The 20,295-nt window shown below is 44.0% G+C and overlaps 1 protein-coding gene across 2 annotated transcripts in view; it reads right to left on the reverse strand.

Moving 5' to 3' along the window:
- Positions 1-20,295, reverse strand: part of PRKD1 (protein kinase D1) — a 184,601-nt gene that overhangs the window by 72,691 nt on the left and 91,615 nt on the right. For both annotated transcript variants that reach the window (XM_040333901.1, XM_040333902.1), the window contains exon 3: positions 5,257-5,388. In XM_040333901.1, coding sequence (XP_040189835.1) covers positions 5,257-5,388 — 132 coding nt within the window. The remainder of the gene's footprint in view (positions 1-5,256; positions 5,389-20,295) is intronic.

Here is a 20,295-nt window from a genome sequence, read left to right on the forward strand (position 1 = left end):
TAAGAGCGGCAACGGGATATCCAAGGCCTGTGGCCTTCTGCTCCATGCTGACAGGATGGCTGCCTGTAGGATGCGAGTGTGGCTCTGGGCGTATGGTACCGCCTCGAACGTGGCCACCATCTTGCCTAGTAACCTCATACATAGGCGAATAGTCGGTTCTTTCTTGCTTAGAACCAGTAGGATTAATTCCTTGATGGCTTTTACCTTCCTCAGAGGTAGGAACACTCCTTGTTGTTCTGTGTCTAATCTCATGCCGAGATATTCCAACTGCCTTGTGGGCTGGAAAGCTGACTTTTCTCGATTTAGGACCCAGCCGAACCTCTCGAGGTATTGGACCGTGAGGGCCACTGCTCGCTCCAAGCCGGGAGACGAGTGGTCTATGACTAGGAGGTCGTCCAGGTATGCTAGGATCGTGACCCCTTGGATCCTTAGCTTGGCTAGGATCGGAGCTAGGACCTTCGTGAACACCCGGGGGGCCGTAGCCAACCCGAAGGGAAGCGCCACGAATTGGAAGTGACGCGAAGCCACCATGAAGCGTAGATATCTTTGATGTGGCTGATAAATTGGAACATGAAGGTAGGCATCCTTTATGTCTATGGACGCCATGAAGTCGTCCTTCTGGAGTGTGGCAGCTGCTGACCGCACGGATTCCATCCGAAATGAGCGGATCTTTAGATATGCATTTACCATCTTTAGGTCCAAAATTGGCCTGACATCTCCATTGGGGATGATGAATAGGTTGGAGTAGAAACCCAGCCCCTGTTCCAGGACTGGCCGGAATCCGAGGCGGATCGTTTGGAATCCTCGACTCCTGGAAATGAGGAGGAGGAAACCTTAGGAAATCTAATTTGTAGCCTGTGGCCACGGAAGACCGTACCCACTCGTCGGGAATGCTGGCTTCCCAAATCTCTGAAAAGAGTCGCAGCCTTCCCCCCACCTTCGTGGGTGGGGGCGCCCCTTCATAAGGTTGGCTTGGGGGCTGGTTTTGCTGGTTTGCGAAACCACTGCCTTTTGCCTCTAACAGCCTGTCCTTGTGATTTGCTGTTGAAGCCGAAGTTTGCTTTTGCAGGAGGCCGTCGATACTGCTTGGCATTAGAGGGCCCCTGCCCAGGGGAATACTGTCGTTTAAACGCAGGCCCCTGAACCTTCTTCTTAGTTGGCAAGAGAGTACTCTTGCCGTTTGAAATGGTCTGAATGTATTTATCTAGGTCTTCTCCGAAGAGTCGTCCTCCATGGAAGGGGAACCCTACCAGGAGCTTCTTGCATGGGGGCTCAGCCTCCCAGCTTTTTAACCATAAGAGTCTTCTCATATGGATAAGGGATAACGATAAACGTGACGCTTGCTGGATAGAATCCTTGATTGCGTCTACCGTAAAACATATGGCCTTAGGGACATCCGAAAATTCTTCTGCCTGCTGGGCAGGAATAAGTTTAAGCATCTGCTTAAATTGATCCGATAATGCTTGAGCGACCCCAATCGCAGCCACAGCTGGCTGTACTACTGCCCCTGCAGTAGTGAAGGAGTTCTTAAGTAGTGCTTCCAAGCGCTTATCAACTGGATCCTTGAACACCTGTATGTTTTCTACAGGGCATGTTAACGATTTGTTAACACATGAGATGGCTGCGTCCACTGCAGGAGTAGCCATCTTTTGGAAAAAAAATTTCTTCCATAGGATATAGGACAGAGAACTTCTTAGGTGGTAAGAAGATCTTATCTGGCTTGTTCCAATCTTGGAACAAAACTCCCTCTAATAGAGGATGGATCGGAAACACAGCATTGCTTTGAGGCGCCCTCAGTGAGCCCAAAGCTGAAACCGTCGATACCTGGAGATCTGGTACTGGCAAGTTGAATGCCCTATGGACCAAGTCCGACAATCCTTGAATCCACCAGCTCTCCCTCAGGGAGACTGCCCCAGACTCCTCTGTATCCGGATCTTCGATCCCTGAACCTACTTGGTCCTTGTCCAAGAGGTCGTCCAATTCCCCTGAGGAAAGGACCTCCTCTTCTGAGGGTCCGCGCTCGGGCGACGGAGATCTATTCCGCTTACTGCCCCGCATAGCTGCGGCTATCATTTTACCCATGCTTTTCTGCATCTCTTTTAAAGAGGTGAGTAATACCTCCTCCGTGACCATCTTAGGGTTGGACTGACCCGCGTCAGCTCCAGCCCCAGATCCCGATGGCCCCAAGGCTCCCTGTGGGGAAAGCAGCGGCATAGCATTGTCCGAGACCTCAGACTCTCTGGGGGAATCCCCACCTCTTGTACCCTTGTTTTTTGATGCCATGGTACAATACCGAGGTACACCTGCTACTTATTGGTACCTGGGACTTATAAATAGTTAAATGCCCAAACACCTGTTTGGGGGATAAAAAAATGCTTCCTCTCCCCTAGATGACACTTTTTTTTTTTTTTTTTTTCAAAAAAAAATCTTTTTTTTTTTTTTTTTCAAATCTAGGAAAGAAAAAACATTCTGTCCCCCTGAGTAGTATTGCAAGAAAAACTATGAGATGGAAAAGAAACAGCCTATTCCTAGGCTTGAAAACAGTCTTTCTGAAGACTGCAATATTCTTTCTGGCCACTGTGTGTCCTCGGCGCCCCGTGCTTGCCGTTCTGGTCTTTCCTCCTCAGTTCCAAAGTATTGAATGAGCTATATGGAACAAACAAGGAAGGGCCGCCCCTTCCTTAAGCCACTGACCCGCCCTTCCCCCCCAGCAATCTCAAACAGGAAATGCCCCTCCCGACAGGGGGGGGGGTGGGGTTGGGAGGAAGGGACCTCTCTGCTCCAGCAAACTGCAGCCTGCAACCATGAGGAGGTCGGCGTTTTGCCTGCTTTGCAGGCCGTGAGGAGGAAGACTGAATGGAGCATCGCCTGGAGGCTTGCAGGTAAGCACAGCTCTCTGACACACACATATACTCTTATATCACAGGCCCCACTCAATGCTTTTCCAACACTACAAGGGAGGTCACATCTTATGGGGAATAATACATATAGAGCCATCCTATCTTTATGATATGTGACTAGTTTGCCATATGCAGTGCATAACTTTAGGCATGTCCCCTGTGACCCCCCAGAAAAAACCTGCTAAGAACCAAGTTCCGCAAGTTTTTCCCCTCACTTACCTGCTCCATGCCGCAGGACTTTGCCAAGCAAGAGGCCCAATCTTCCCCCATCTCGGTGGGGATGTCTAGACCTTCAGGCCCTGGGTTCCTATGAAGGATCCACTGTCCTGGGCCCATATAGCACTCTGGCAACAGAAACATTAGGCACCCAAAGGTTTCTAAGTTCTGGGCCCAGGGTCCAGCTCTCTAAAAAGAAAAGCATTATGGGCTATACCCCAAGGGTTTGGGGTCCGGTTACTGACCACTTTAGCGCTGAGGCTTTTTTGGACAGAACCGGTTAGCTCACCTAATCCCAAGGATGTGGAGGCAAGCTAAACCATGACTAACACCTAAGACACTGGCGGAAAAACTGAGGTACTCCTCCTATGGGAGGGGGTTATATAGGGAGGGGCATTTCCTGTTTGAGATTGCCAGTGTCTACACCTGAAGGTACTCCATATAACCCATATAGTAATGAATGCCGCTCTGTGTCCCGTGATGTACGATAAAGAAATTAGATGTCATTTTACACACTTGTAAACGTAATTGGTTAGGTTGCAGTACATTTTACATACACCTGAATAGGTAATGCTACAAACGGGGGAATTCAATAAGGAACTTCCAACACTTCTCTGACAACATGGCTCTTTAAAAAGTCCTGCACCAGACTGAAATATCCCTGCTGCCAGTTTTAGCTTTACTTTATTTATCTTATCTCCAGTTCATAGGCAATGAAGGACAACGAAGGTAGGAGTAAAGCAAAGTGCCCTTCTCTGCACTCTGAAGCAGAGCACCACATTAGCCTCCTCTAACCCTTCTCCTAGCGACCAGTGGTGCTGATAATGGGCAGGGCCTAAAGAGGAAGCGGAAGTACTAATTCCACATCAGGTCCGATTTCACCTTGTGGCTGAAAGCAGGCAGTGAGTGAATTCTGCCGCCATAAACAGGCTCTCCTATTGGCCATGGCATCTTCTCACTGCCCGTCAATCACAAGAGTAGAAGAAAACCTCATGGGAAACAAGTGTCTCTGAATTCCTACCTGTCTCCACCTACCCAGCTACAAAACTACTAAGCCACTACACCAGTCATGTCCAAAGTCCGGCCCGCGGACTGGTTTTATACGGCCCCCATCTGAGTTGGCATTTTGTCACCCTTGTGGCCCCCCAGGCTCCGGACAGAACAAGGACGAGCTGGCCTTTTAGAGGAAAAAAAATGTTTTCTAATCCCCATGTAATTCAATCACTGACAGGCTGGGGATTGTTTAAAATGCCGCCGGGGAGCTGACAGTGTGCGGTGCCAATAGCAGACACGCCTGTGTCTGTGCCTGTGACAGGCGGCGGTGAACTGCGGTGGCGATTAGCTGCAGCTTTTATCCCCGAGCGCCTCTCACTGACAAGGTTCCAAACCCCGCCGGGAAGCTGACAGTGCGCGGTGCCAATAGCAGACACTGAGTCATGCCTGTGCATGTGCCGGTGCCTGCGATTGGTGGCGGTGAACGGCGGCGGTGATTGGCTGCAGCGTGCGAGTTGATCCCTGCAGTGAGAGACGCTTGGGGATAAGATAGGTGTAATTAACACACATGGAAAGAATATATTATATAACAATATATTTAGAAAACAAGATCATCCTTACCCTGATCTGAGCCTGGGGGCAGATATAAGTGGGGGCCACAAAGAAAAAAAAATTAAACAGCTCAACCTTGCCCTGATCTGAGCCTGGGGGCAGATTGCAAGTGGGGGCCAAAAAGAATCTATAAAAACACAAAAAAGAAAGTCAGGAAAAATGGTCGGCCCTCGTGCATGTCCAATTCATGAAATCTGGCCCTCTTTGAAAAAAGTTGGGACACCCCTGCACTACACTATCCATGTAAAAGCTGCAGGAGGTGGAAGGGAGCTCAGCTGCAGTGAAGACAGAGCGTCCGTATGGAGTGCTCACCTGAAATTCATAGTACTCCCGACAGGTAAATCTGTCTCCTGCACGGACATACGTCATGCGGAGGCACAGTGGAATTCTAAAGAGTGTCATAGGCACTCTTTATGCATTTCTTGAATGTCTGTCTTTGTTCCTCATATGTTGACTGCATTTTACCAAAAGCACACTTCTACCAGATGCACAATTTTTTATCTGTATGATCAATGTTACAGCAGATGACTCTTACCTTCGCACTTGAGGCCCTGCCTCACCAAACCCCACAACATCTCTCCACAGTGGTCGCAGAAAGCTGGAGCGCGGTACGAATGGACATAGAGAGTGTGAGGACGGATCTGGAAATCTTCAAACGTTGCTGAAGCTGAAATGATAAAAAAAAAGAAAAAGAAAAAAAACTGTCAATAAAAGTTATTTTCTCTACAAAAGATTCATATTTAGTTATTTGAAGCAGAACAGTAACAGAAGCCTACATATGTAAAGGTCTCATCGCAGGTTTCCCAAGTTCCCACATTCATAAATTAGATATAAAACATTGTTTTGAAGTTCCTTTTAATGCACAGCAATGTAATCAGACTACTGGTAGCTCAGGTATGATATTTTATACAGGCTGTTTTGTGACCACAGCGAACAGGCGCACTGACATTTTTGTCAATGGCATTAAATAGGTTCCAGTCCCGCACGCATGTGTGGGAGTTACGTCATCGCCACTCCGGCCAATCACAGCGCCGATAACAGGAAGAAGATGCAAGGAGACATGGTGGCGGCAGAGGGGAACGAGGAGGGCTTCTATCTCAGGTAAGTGCCACATAATGAGCTAGTATGCTATGCATACTAGCTCATTATGCCTCTGTCTTGCAGGTTACTTCCTCTTACTACTCTTGCAGGTTTACTTCCTCTTTAAAGTGGATGTAAAGCCAACATTTTTCATGTATTTTTTTGCTGTCAGAATGTAGAGTATACGATTTCCTATCAACCCAGTCTTGCCACAAAGAGTTAAAGGGGTTGTAAAAGTTCGTCTTTTATTTTCTAAATTGGTTCCTATAAGCTAGTGCATTGTTGGTTCACTTACCTTTTCCTTCCATTTCCCTTCCATTTTTTTTACTTTGTCTGAATTTCTCACTTCCTGTTTCTCCTCAGTAAGCTTTCCACCATCATCTGAGCGGTGGAAAGTCATTTAGAACAGCTTACTGAACACCTTACTGAGGAGGAACAGGAAGTAAGAAATTCAGACAAAGAAAACAAACATTTAGAAGGGAAATCGAAGGAAAAGGTAAGTGAACCAACAATGCACTAGCTTAAAGTAACCTATTAGGAAAATAAAAAACAAACCTTTACAACCCCTTTAATCCAGCTCTGAACAATCCTCTTTTCTTTTTTCAGTGAGATAAACGGACAAACAGGAGAAAACTTTTGTCCGTTCTTCCCCCTTGCTGTAAATGGCAGGTTATTTACATATTTCATGCACTAGCCTGAGACAGGCATTATTTTTTAATTCCCACACCTTTTCTGAAGTCATGTGGTTACTTTTCTGGATTTTGGCTGGATGTTAGTGATCATAGCAGAATTTAGTGTAAGGAATACATAGGTGGAAAATGCATGTTGACAAGGGGAATGTAGAGGTGAGCGGGGAGTCTACTGGCATCACGACTCCACCCATTGAGCTCCAGATAACAGACCCACCCACAGAATCTGCAGTTTTTCAGGTCTCATAACAGAGGGGTGACATTTGACAGGAAAGGATACATGCATGGGGCATCTGTATCCTTATAGATCAGCACTATGGCAGTAGTTATGAAAGGATGAGAGTGGCTTTAATGTACGGAGCAACTTGTATATAAAATACAAATGCAATTGCTTGGCATGCTTTAAAACCCAACTGCAGGGGCTGAATGGGTATGATGACAATTCCACATTCGATAAAGAGTAGGTCATGCTAAAATACATACAGCACCATATTCAGGCGGCATTGACCTAAACATCTGGGTGGGACTGCAGCCTCCCATCATATTGACTAGGGATGAGCTCAGGCGTGTTCACAATCGCAGAACCCACCAGGAAGTCGGCACTGCACATCGCTACTCACAGGCAGTGAAACATTTCTCGTTCTCTGCAGCCGCACATGGGGAAAATGTCTCGCTGCCTGCGATTAGCGCTTCGCAATGCCGACTTCCTGGCGGGCTCTGCACGTGCTAGTTAGCTCATCCTTAATATTGACATTTAACAAGTAAACAGCATCCCATATCATGTGTTAGAACGGATTTACTTTTCTCTAAACCCCACCAAGGCACATTTAAAGTCCCACGCCACTTTGTACTTTAATTTTCATATTCTGCAGGGACTCTGGAGTTCTGATCTTCTCATGCATACCCCTACCCTTACATACACATAGATGCAAGGCACACAGGCAGGACAGGGATGCAGTCACACAACTGAACCCTTTTCTACACAGGATTACAGGCAAAGCTTTGCAAACACACAGAGAATTTGTCGCAGAGACTTTGCCAATAGTCAGCCTGCATTGCATGTTTTCACTTGATGAATGTCTCCCCACCCCCCACCCCAGTGTCTAAACCTATCCCTACTATATTGGCGAGTCAAAAGTCAAACAGGAGGATATACAGTTTTTTTTGTTTTTTTTCGTTGAACAGACAGGGTTTTCACATCCAAACAAGCGATGTGGATACAGGGATCTCCCTCTGCGCACTATTGTATTGTGATAGCGTGGAGCATTGGGTGTAAGAGATGATCGGAATACTGTTTTTTCAGCAGGACCGTCCCACAGAAGTCAATCTAACAGCGGGCTTCTATTGAATAGACTGGAGTTCGCATGTACCGAAACGCAAACAGTTCCTGCTGAACCGGCCAAATTTCGATAAATGTATACTCAGTTTTATGCAAAATCTTATCTCAATTTTCTCCCCTGAATGAAGAAAATCAATTTCCTATCCATACTTAACATTGTGGATGAAGGAATCTCTTCTGCCATCCACTGTATTCAGTGCCCCTGATGACGTCAGTTGTGACAAAACGGTCGTAGGGCGTCACGCACACGTACTGCGCATGCGCAATCTATATTTGCTGACACACCACAGAGTTTTTTTATTCTACATCCTTGCAAGGAGTATTCGCTTTTATTCTCCATTTATTGAGGATTTGCTTTTTTGTATTAGTTTTAAATAAAATTCTTATTGGAATGCCTACACTATTGGAAATTTTTATTTTCTTCCCATTGGGCACCATTAACCTCGTATCACCGAAAGTTTTCATGTCCTACCCCGGAAGTGCTTTGTGGATTGCATCCCGATCCTCTTTGGGAACTGAATTCCTTGACTGACCACAGGTGGGAGGATTCCACAACACCTCGGCAAGGGCCATCAATCTACTGAGCCTGTCTGACCCCCCTGAGAAGGGCGGTCAATGGCTAGTCGGTAAGCCTTCAATTTACACTTTGGTCTTTATATATTCATCTCCTCATCACTTGATGTCTACTTGAACGGACTGAAGTTCTCCTCTTCAAAATTCACTTATGGACTTAATGTTTTCACCGATGAATTTTTTATACTTTTTTCACAGTTTTTACATCTTTATTGCATTATATGGTTCCATATTTTCCCCTTTCCAGTGCTACACTTTTATTGTATTTTTTTTTGTTGTGCCTTGTATCAGGGTTGTGGTGTTAGCTGCAGGACATCCGTTAGGGATATTTGTTATTCATTTATTTAATCACAATTTTTGCACCTAGCGCAAATTTTTCCCACTGTATTCAGTGACCAGGGTACCCACAGCTGTCTGAACAGTGAGTATCTGATAGAATGCAGTCACTGTTTGGCTGTTTTTTTCACAACCAGCTCAGTCAATTTTTTAATCAACTTCCGTCAAGCTGGTGATACTTGTAGGGCCACCCACAGCTCAAATTTCAGCTGATTCAGCAGGAATTGGTGCAATTTGATCCATCAATTGACAGCCTTTTTATTTAACAGTACCAACGTTTTTGCCTTTTACAAGGCATATTCTCCATTACTTCAAAGTAGAGATCTTCCAACAGTTATTCATGGGTAATGTAAAAACAACGAATGTAAAATAATTAAAGGACGCAGGCTTATGCTACTGCCTGATATGCTGCTGTGCAGGAGAATGCCAATCCTCTTCTAAAGTGAACACAAGTATACACATATATTTCATCCAAGATTCACACATTCACAATTGAAATCAATAGGGAAAAAAAAGTGTGAATCCGGGGAGAAAGTTGTGTGAAGAATACAATTAAAGTTATCATGCACATAAGAGCAACAGGCAGTAGCATAGGGCTGCCTTCCTAATATATTTTTCACATTTATTTTTGTTTTACATTACCCATGAATAACTGAAAGCCGAGTGTCAGGCCATGTCTCAGCTATTCACCTGTGTGTATGAACTCTTGCCCTTCCTTGAAAAAACACTTGGCCAGACAAAACCCTATAAAACGCATATCTTATCACCAGATTTTTGCTGCTTTACAAGTCTTCGAGTGACGCAAAATATCTAAAATAAACCAATCTGCAGTTGCTAAAAATAGAAACCCTCTGTAGTAAAAGTATAAATGATGATGTACTTACTATGAAACACCCATGCTAAACAACCGATATCAATACAAAAGTGGAGAACTATGCTTGGAGTTGTAAAAAAAAAAGTTTAAAGGCCAAGTTCACCTTTTAAAAAAAATTGTGGTTGTTGCAATATTTTATGTCACACTGTATTTGCGCAGCGGTCTTTCAAATGAAATTTTTGGAGAAAAAATGTAATGAATAATAATAAAATAAAAAAAAACAGTAAAGTTAGCCCAATTTTTTTTGGTATAATGTGAACGAGTTTACACCGTGAGAATCGTGATCTTTATTCTAAGCAAAAAAATGGCGATTCTCATTTTGGCCAAAATTGTGCAGCTCTAACACAGCTGTGCAGGCAGAGGCTCACCCAGCCTCGCAAATAGCTCACCGACCACCCCTGGAGCAATGGGGTATGTCGTGGCTGACTCCGCACGTAGCTAAAGAGGTCTGATCACGCTCGATGGCCCGACTGGGGAGACTACAAGGATCTAGATTATCCAGCCTGTCACCCAGCCGGCAGTTCATAGTAGATGATAGGATCAAAAAAAAAAAAAATATTTAAAAATAAAAGTTCTCCAGGACCAATGGACCCCCTAGGAAGCAAGGTCCTTCTCCTACGCTAGGCAGAAAAAACGAAGCTGCTGACTGCAGGGTGAGGGGTTATGACCAGAGGGCGGTGCTGTTCGGCTTTGCTGTGTTACATGTTTTTTTAAACAGTTTAACATGTCTGCCTAGTCCTCTCCTGGTAGACGGAACATAACCCTAATGTCAAGAATATTTGGAGCTGTGTCCGTCCATGAACGAAAGAGAAATGTGTGACAGCAGTGCCACTCACAGGCCATAATGAATACGTGTCACAGAAAATAAGTAAATGAGAGATTCTTCACAAAATAAGTTTACAAACCTCAAGATCATTCACAGTAATAGGATAGACTAGAAACTATTGAAATGTGGAAATTAATATATGATTTGAAAGTGGTTCTAAAGGCAGGACATTTTTTCACCTTAATGTCGTTTTAAAAGCACCCAGCAATGTCTACGAGAGCCTTGCCTCTCCGGGGACTCCGACTCCCGATTGGCTTTTTACAGCAGCGGGAGCCACTGGCTGTCAATCACAGCCAGTGAGCCAATCAGGAAACCGAGGGGGTGGGGCTGAGCCACGTGTGAATAGACACCCAGCCTTCTTGTGTGTCTGTTTGCTGTGAGGAGACCCTGCAGGAGGGCCAGGAGCACCAGCATGGGACCCGAGAAGTGTAGGATCGGGGCTGCTCTGTGCAAAACCACTACACAGAGCAGGTAAGTATAACATGTTTGTTATTTATAATATTTAATATCACTTTAATGCATTCCCTGGTTTAAGTAAAAAAAAAAAAAATATGTCACAGAAGTATCACCCAGTCTCCTCCCTAAATACTTACCAGAGTCTTATCTTGATCCACCCATGTGCCGATTGCAGCAGAACTGCTCTCTCTTCCTCTCCTCACATGACTCTCGTGAGAGCAGTGGGAGCCACGGGCCCCTGCTCCGGTCAATCAAATCTCTTGAGAAAGGTGTGGGGCAGAGCTGCACTGTATGCATCTAATGATTTTTTCCCCGTTGCGATCTTGACAAAGTATTTGTATGCCTCTATAGATGCACACTTTCTGGCTTTGTAGTTCTCCCCCACAGGGAAGGGGGGCGCTTCCTATGGTGGTAGATTGAGAAGCGTAGGTGCCTAGAGCACCAGTGTGGGACCCCAGAAGAGGTGGTTTAAAGTCATAAATACACTTTAATTATACGCACATTTGCGTTGCAGTTTTCTAAGGCCTCATGCACGCTGAGTGTTAGCTACTCTGAAGCTCCTCTTTGAGCTGCACATAAAAGGTTTACCTGACGGCAGATAATCCATTAAGGTGAAGAACTGAAACCTTTACAACCATTATATTTAGTATTTTTGAAATCCACAATACAGCCAGATTCCAAACATATTATGTGTTACAAAATACTTATCACAACTGGTATAGATAGATGTATAACTGGCGATATTGTTGAAAAATGTAATAAGAATTTTATGCTTTACTTGATTCAACATATTCAAATGGGACAATAACCAAAGTTACATGGGAGTTATTCGGAATTATTTTCCAAAAGTACCAACTTTCTACACACTCCCTAAGATTCATAAAAACGCCTTGAACCCACCGGGTAGACCTATAATTTCGGGGAGGGGATCAATCAGCCTTATTAATGAAACCCTAAAGCCTTATGTAATCGCTTTACCATCATATGTAAAAGATACAATTCATATGCTACAAATTATTGACGATCTCTAAATCCCTGAATACTCCATATTAGTAACCATAGATGTAGAAACTTTATATAGTTTGATCGCTCACAGCAAAGGAATAGCAGCAATTAAACCTACCTTATGCAAAGGGTAGACTTCTGATAGCGCATACAATGAATTTATTGTCTCCCTACTTGACTTCATTCTTGAACATAACATCTTCACTTTTAATGGGTCCCACTATCTCCAGATACAGGAGCATTGCGATGGGGACTTGTTGTGCCCCATCGTACGCCAACCTGTATCTAGGGAAGTGGGAGCAAATGCTCTTTGCGGACGGAGACATGTCGATGTATACGTACCACATTGTGGTGTGGTACCGTTACATCGACAACGTCTTTATCGTCTGGAATGGCCCTACTGACTTACTTGAACAATTTCTTACTAGACTTAAGAATTACTTCAATTTAGGATTTACCATGACATATGATAGAGACCGCATTTCTTTTTTGGATATAAAAATATATTGCGGTAAGGGTGAAACCCTCTGCAGCAGTCTATTCCGAAAAGCCTCAGCTGGCAATACAATCCTACACGCCTCCAGCTTCCACTCATCTTTAATTCCATACCATATGGGTAATATTTAGTAAGATGCAACTGCTCTGATGAAACCATCTATAAAATTGAAAACTAAGGGATAGACTGCTACAGAGAGGTTATTCACACTCCTCCCTTAAAAGAGCCTATAAAGAAGCATATGCTAAATTTAGACGCCAACTATCGTATACCCAAAAAACAAAGACAGTGATTGCCTAAGAATAATCACCAAATTTACTAATCAACATCAAATAAAATCGATTGTGTCAAAATATTGGCGCATGCTAAATCATGGACCCCCTAGGTCAATTTGTACCCCAACACCCAACTTTTACTTTCTATCTATTAAAGATCGGCTTGTAAGCAGTGAATTCAAAAGGAGAATTCCGCAACGATCCCTGCAAACACAGAGGTACCTTTATGTGTGGCGCCTGTAATTATTGTAAATTATGCTCATCACCAAAGACCCTATTCTCCCAAAACTGAAAAACTTTTCGGGCTAAGCACTTCGCAAACTGCTAGACAATAGGCGTGATACATCTGCTGTATTGGGATAGTGGGTGCTTCTACATTGGGAAAACCAAGTTGGAGTTCTGGAGACAGGCATACAGACACATTAGGAGTATGCAGATCTCCGATCCAGAACTACCACTTGGTCCCTGGAGGCAAATTCCCTAAAGTCACATTTTTGACACTTGATCACCTGTGAGCAAGTTCAGCAGAGACCACGTGCTCTCCTGTTATACTGTGTGAGCAGAAGAGGGGACAGGAATGCTGCGCAGCTCCATACAGTATGATAGGTTATTGTGCCTTTGTGTTTTATATGGACCGTGAGTGGAAATTAACCCTTACTGCTTCTGGAATGATGGTGGAGGTCTAATAAGGAGGAGTTTTTACAAAGCTTGTTCTGTTATCTGGTGAGTGTGAACCCCAGAGGGGAAGTGTGCCTCACTTGTGTGGTGAAGATTGGGAGTTGGTGTAGGGTGCACTGCTATTTCAACCCTAGAAGCACTTACCACTGTCTGAACTTTGATCTACAAAAACTACTTTGGGACTTTCCATAATTTATTCATTTTTGCACATGTGATTTTGGACTTTATCCATCTATAGTGCCGTTTTATCATTTTATGATCCAGTTTTGGGTATACGTGTAGATATTATTTTTTAATCTTTGATAGATGAATTTTTCATTTATTTTAAACAGCTGCTGCATCATCTATCATATCATATTAATCAGATTGCGATATTGGTTTATTTATTTATTGGACGATTATTTTTTTTCCATTTTTGGAACCTCACCAGACAGCCAATTAAAATCTTTGGCGCCGGGAAATGCACTTTGGGCTCCCTAGTTTTTAGTGTGCACTTTTTTTATACAGTATTTAAAAAAAAAAAAATGTCTACATAATTATTTTTATATCTGCAAAAGCCCTTTCACACTGCCAGCACGCGGGCGTCGGCGGTAAATCGCCGCTCATTTTAGCGGCGCTTAACTGTTTTTGTAGCACTTTGAGGCCCCTGCTGGTGGCCAAATAAAGGGTTAAACACGCTTTAGGAGCAGTGTATACGCTCCCAAAGGGCCTCAAAGAAGCTGCTTGCAGGACTTTTTTTGACGTCCTGCAAGCGCAGCGCTCCAGTGTGAAAGTTCCTAAAGATGTATAAGAGAAATTTCATTTTCAGCAGATTTATTTCCCTAATCGAGGATAGCGGTAGGTTGCTGCACTAAACTCCCCAGTCTGGATTCCTCAGACTATCTTCCAGTCCATTGATAGAGTGATTTCAAACTTTCTCTGGGGTCGGGGGGACTCCACCCCTTAGATTGCAAGTGTTGCAGCAGCCCTGGAAATAAGGGGGGTTGTCAGTACCCAGTTTTGCTGGATATACCTTAGCGGGGCAGTTGGTTTTTGCACATAGATGGCCGACTCAGCCAGATGATAATACTGCGGTAACTTTAGCAGCTAGCAGCTTTAGCAGTAGTTGGTTCCTATGAGGCACTGTCTGGCCCGTTATACAAAGGAGAGGGGCCCCTTATCCTATTACGGGGTCCATGCGCTCAGTCATCAGAGCGTGGGACTTGACTAAAAAGGCTGAACTTCAGGGTGCAGTGGTGTCACCTTATACTCCTCTATGGCGTAATCCTAGCTTATCTCACTTTTTTTGCATATCCAGATCCAATCACCTGGACCAGATATGGGATAAACACAGTGGGTGTGGTGGCTGGAAATGGGGTGTTAACATTTGATGTGCTCAGAAGTATGTACCAGCTCGCACCGTTTTGTTTTCTCCAGTTGATGCTTTTTCTGCCCAATTTGGGTCCTCCACTCTGGATGTGTGGGCTGGCGACCTGAAATCACGGCTCAGAAATAAAGACCTACCTAAAGCCTTGTCTACTATCTACAAGGAATTATTCATAGATACTACAAAGGTTCTAGCATCCATTCGTGCTGCATGAATGTCCGATTTCTCGCAGCTTGACAATGATGATTGGGATGATATATGGGGCACCACTTTTGCCAGACTGGTGTCAGCACGTGATGAATTGATACAGTTCAAGTTCCTTCACAGGAGATACTACACCCCTGCTAAACTAACAAGGATTTTCCCTGTGCACCTGAACTGTTGGAGGTATGATGCACCTGGGGCAAAAAAAAAATCTTCTGGCTTTGCCCGCACATCTGGCAGTTCTGGGTGGGGTTGCTGGACTGTGTTAGGTTGGTCACTACGATCACCATTACACCATCTATAGAAGTCTGTCTGTTGGGCTTGGTGGACACAAAAATGTGATCTGTACTTTGCTCGCCTTGCTCTTGTACTATGCCCACAAAGTGATCATCATAACACTGAAGACACCGTCGGCCCCTACCATTATGGTCTGGAATGCATGGATTTATAAGGCTCTACCAATGTATGAAGCCTTGTATCACAATAGAGGGGTACCTGATACGTTTAAAAAGGTGTGGGGTGGTTGGATAGAAAATAGCTCAATAGCATCAGATTAACCGCTTCCTGATTGATGGTGGTCATATGTGGCGAGCAGTGATGCTTGTGTAAGCCTGAATAGGCACCTATAATTTCTCCTAGTACAGGCAGTATAGACATTGTACTGCAGTGCATATAATGAATATTTTGTGTACCCCTTTCTTTCCTTGCTATATCTCTGGCAGTATCTCTAAAGTTTTCATTTTTTGGTCCGGGAGTTACATTGTACACTGGTGCTGTTAAAGGGGTTGAAAAAGGTAAAGTTTTTTTCACCTTAATGCATCCTATGCATTAAGGTGAAAAAACATCCGATGGTACTGCCCCCCCCCCCCCGAACCCCCGTTTTACTTTCCTCACCCCTCGAAAGTCCTGCACGCATTCTCGTGATCCTCTTCGGTTCCCAGCCTGGCCGTTGATTGGCTAGGCTGGATGAATTGATAGAAGCGCAGCCATTGGCTGGCGCTGCTGTCAATCACATCCGATGACGTGGTGTGGTGGGGCCGAGTGATACAGTCGTCGGCTATGCCCGCTGCTGTATCACGGGAGCGCGCCCGCAAAAACTTTCCACCATGCAAGCTCGCTCGCATGAAGGTGGAAAGCTTTTGCGAGGAGGAGCCGAGACAGCCGCCGAGGGACCCCAGAAGACAGGGTTCAGGAACACTCTGTGCAAAACGAACTGCACAGTGATGGTAAGTATAACATGTTTGTTATTTTAAAAAAACATTTTTGCCTTTAGTGTTCCTATAAAGGGGTTGTAAAGGTATAATTTTTTTCCCTAAATAGCTTCCTTTACCTTGGTGCAGTCCTCCTTCACTTACCTCATCCTTCGATTTTACTTTTATCCTTATTTCTTCTGAGAAATCCTCACTTTTTTCTGTCTGTAACTCCACACAGTAATGCAAGGCTTTCTCCCTGGTGTGGGGTATCGTGCTCGCCCCCTCACTTGGACAACAGGAGAGTCAGGACGCCCACTAACACACAGCTCCTTTCTCTATCTGCAACGTAGAGAGCGTTCTGACTCTCCTGTAGTCCAAGAGAGGGGGCGAGCACAACACACCACACCAGGGAGAAAGCCTCACATTACTGTGTGGAGTTACAGACAGAAGAACAGGAAGTGAGGATTTTTTAGAAGAAATAAGGACATTTTAAAGCAAAATGGAAGGATGAGGTAAGTGAAGGAGGACTGTACTAAAGGTAAAAGAAAGCCATTTGGGGGGGAAAATAATTTTTTTTACCTTTACAACCCCTTTAAATTGAACTGTTGAATGTTTACCATGTTCGTATTTTGTATTATTTTTCTCCACGTGGAAAACCTTTAATAAAAAACAAAAAAAAAACAAAAAAAAAAACACATTGTCACCCTAAGGAAGTGCATCCGTCACCAGAGAAAAAAAAATGGATTTAGATACGCTTTACCTCAATTTATGCCTGTCAACCCACCATGTCCATAACTACAGTTAAACTACCAAAAATGCTCTAACCTCCCTCTAATGATACAGATAAATAATATCTCATTAGTCCAATCTTGTCCCCACAATACAAGGTCTCAGCTAATGGTTACTATACATCTGTGTGTGAGCAGTAGAAGGGAGACAACACTTCATACACGACTAAGAAGTCATCTTTGTTGTGTGCATGTCATCTGAATATGTACCTCTTAAATCACCACTTTGGAATGCAAGGGACCACAAACCATGAAGATCTAAGCTTGCAATGATTTCACTCCCGACTTTTAGACTCTATATCTAATCTGATTCTGTAATTTTGATGTCCAGATTCCCAACATACCCCTAAACATACAAAAAATAATAATATTAAGTGTTATGCAGCATGGACTGGATTGGGCTTGTTTGGCTGTGCTTCTCTTACAGGTCACAGTAGTGCAATAAGTTTTGCACTCCTGTTACCCCTTTTCATCAGAGAGCAGTCTGAAGTCCGCTCTCCGCTGATGTTACTGGAATCAGTCCAGGCACAGCGTCATCACGGCAATCAAATCTGGATCTGCCAGGTGCCTGGACCGATGTCCGTCTCAGCGAGTTGCTAAGGAGCTGAGACAGCCGCTCCACCTCCTCCACAGCTCATCTCTCCAGTGAGCGCGGGGGGCAGAGTGGAGAGCCGCTGACTGACAGGAAGCAGCTCTCTGCTCGGGGATCTGTGAGAACCGAGCTATCGGATATGTTCAATCGCTCAGCAAAATTAGGCTCACTTCTGCATGGAAACCAAACCAATCAGCTTCCAGGTTTTAATGCCAAAGCTCAATTGAACAAGCTGAGGTTAGAAGCCGATTGGCTATCACGCACAGCTGCATGAGATTCTAAGTGCTCCAATTTAAAATATCTACTCGAGTGTGTGTTAGGAACCATGCACAGCTCCAAACTGGGAGCATCAGCTGTGTCTGTGCAGCCAGTGCACCTTAAGGGACAAAATTTGTACTACTTGCACAGTAGATGCACCGCACACATGTACACCCTCCAGGTGGATAAATGCAGCCCTTGCACGGGTGTACACTGTGTGAACAAGGCCCTAGGCCGGGTTCACACATGTACGACAAACGCTCTGACATTGGAAGCTCATGTCGCATGACGTGTGAAAATCAATGGTTCCCTATTAGAGCCATCTTAACTGATCCGATACAAGTCGCCTTGCTACGCAGAATCTTATTCTAAGTGTTGCTGTTCACACGTGTACATTCAGACGTTTTACACTCTATGCTGTACTTACCTGTACATTAGAATTTGTTTTCTCTTAGTGTATTTGGGCATGGTTTAGTCTGCATTAAAAAACATACAGGCATTGTTTAACATGGTTTTCAAAGACCCTAGTTCACACAAGTGCAGTGCGTTCCAGTGCAGTCAATATAAGTAGTATAACATGTTGCATTTTTTGTGTATTGAACACATCTGGAACGCAGCAAAATGCATAAAAAAATCTACAGAAATGTACATGTCCTTGACTGTAATAAATGAAAAAAATGTAAAAACGCACATGAATGCAATGAAAAATCTGCATGCAAAATGTATGCGGAACACAGAAATTGTGTCAAGAACCGACTCTAAAAGCACCAGAAATACACTCTGCTCAGGTGTGAATGTAAGCTAAAGAATTTCACCAATATAGGAAAAGAGGCTATCCATCAGAAACAAATGTGTCATTAAAATGCAGAGGAGAAGGTGCCCTTGGTGGGAAAAAAAAATTCTTGTTATGTAGACTGTAGGCATAATTAAACATTGGCTGCTTCTAATGCGTTATAATTAACAGAGTCAGTGCCTGGATTGAGTCTCTGTACAATGTCACTGACCTCATTCAAGTTATAGCTGGACTGTGAATTGTGACCCCATTGTATAAATGTATAGAGGCAGCAGTTTTACCTCCAGTATGGATACAGTTCTATTCCTAAAACAACTAAAAGATGCATATAAAATGCTGGCAACATTAGCAGCTAATTTCATAAAAATGGGTTCCCACAATGAGTCCTATTTACAGCCAAAATGTAGCTTTAATATAGCTGGGTCAAAAAAAGTGCCTCCTACCCCATTTATGTCCAGGGACAATCAAAACCTTTATGACTAGACCAAATTATGAAGTTTTATATGCAACAGTTTGATTAAAAAGAAGAACCTTTTCATACATGTTTATAATATGCAAACGGCCCAAAAAAAAAAAAATGGTTTTAACTTACTGTAAAATCTCAATTTTCCTCGGATCCACTGAAGGACACAGGAATTCAGATACAATCGAAATTTACTGACTACAAGAGGTTTGGACACCAGCAAATAAACATCGCAAGCCAGCCCTAACAGAACCTCTTTTCCACTCAGAATCACTCAAAAACACGGTGGAGAGACTTGTGTCCCTCAATGGTCACTAAGGAAAAGATTTTACGGTAAAAACAAAAATTCAGACCCAGTTGGGATGCACATTGGCAGCCTGCATGTGCCTCGATTGTTTCCCCAAAAGCAGGACATCCAGATAGTCCACAATGGGAATCCCCTGAGCCCAACTGAAAATGCTGCCTACCCTCCGCAACCGCAGAGAATGCTGGTGGTACCACATAACAAATGAGCATCCTCCATGTCCCCCCGAAAAAAAAAGAGAGGCAATCACTGACAAGATAGACTGCAAACAGAATGTTTGCACGAAAAGGAATCCATTAAGAGCGTTCCATCTCCCAATGGGATATAATCCTCTATTTAGCTTGGAAACAGTAAACCGGTTGGAAGAAAACCCTCAACCTTTCCAGACAAAACAGAAAGGCACATTTGTGGGCATGAAGCAAGGTGGTGGCAAGGTGTGAAGTTCCAGCTTTAAGTCTCTGGACACAATGTGCTGGACTCATGGGTCTCAGACTTCCCAAGTCTAACTGGGAAGTTGCCAGACAGAACCTCTCTGCCTGTCCACACAGAAGCGTAGAGGCCTCCAGAAGAACTCCATGTGCAGCGCAGAAAAACCCAACAGGGCCTGGCAGATTACCACGGAAGTGACAGAAGGTCGCACTTACCAGGGACAACACATCTTAAGAGGGCTTCAACACTTGCTTTTTGAAGGGGCTCTAAATACCAGAACCTCAGCCACAGGAACATTCAGCATCCAGTGATAGAAAGTTGCTTTTACTGGGGAAAATATGTTTTAAGACAGCTTCAAGCCTCTTGCCTGAACGGTCCCCTAAATACCATGGGCCATATTCTCATAGAAGTTACGATGGAGTATCTCAGGATACTCCATCGTATCTCCCTTTTTTGGCCCGTGTATCTATGCGACTGATTCTTAGAATCATTTTCGCATAGATACACTTAAGATCCGCCATCTGTAAGTCACTTACACTGGCGGATCTTAAATGTAA

The sequence above is a fragment of the Rana temporaria genome, chromosome 13, assembly GCF_905171775.1.
Source record: "Rana temporaria chromosome 13, aRanTem1.1, whole genome shotgun sequence".
NCBI lineage: Eukaryota > Metazoa > Chordata > Amphibia > Anura > Ranidae > Rana > Rana temporaria.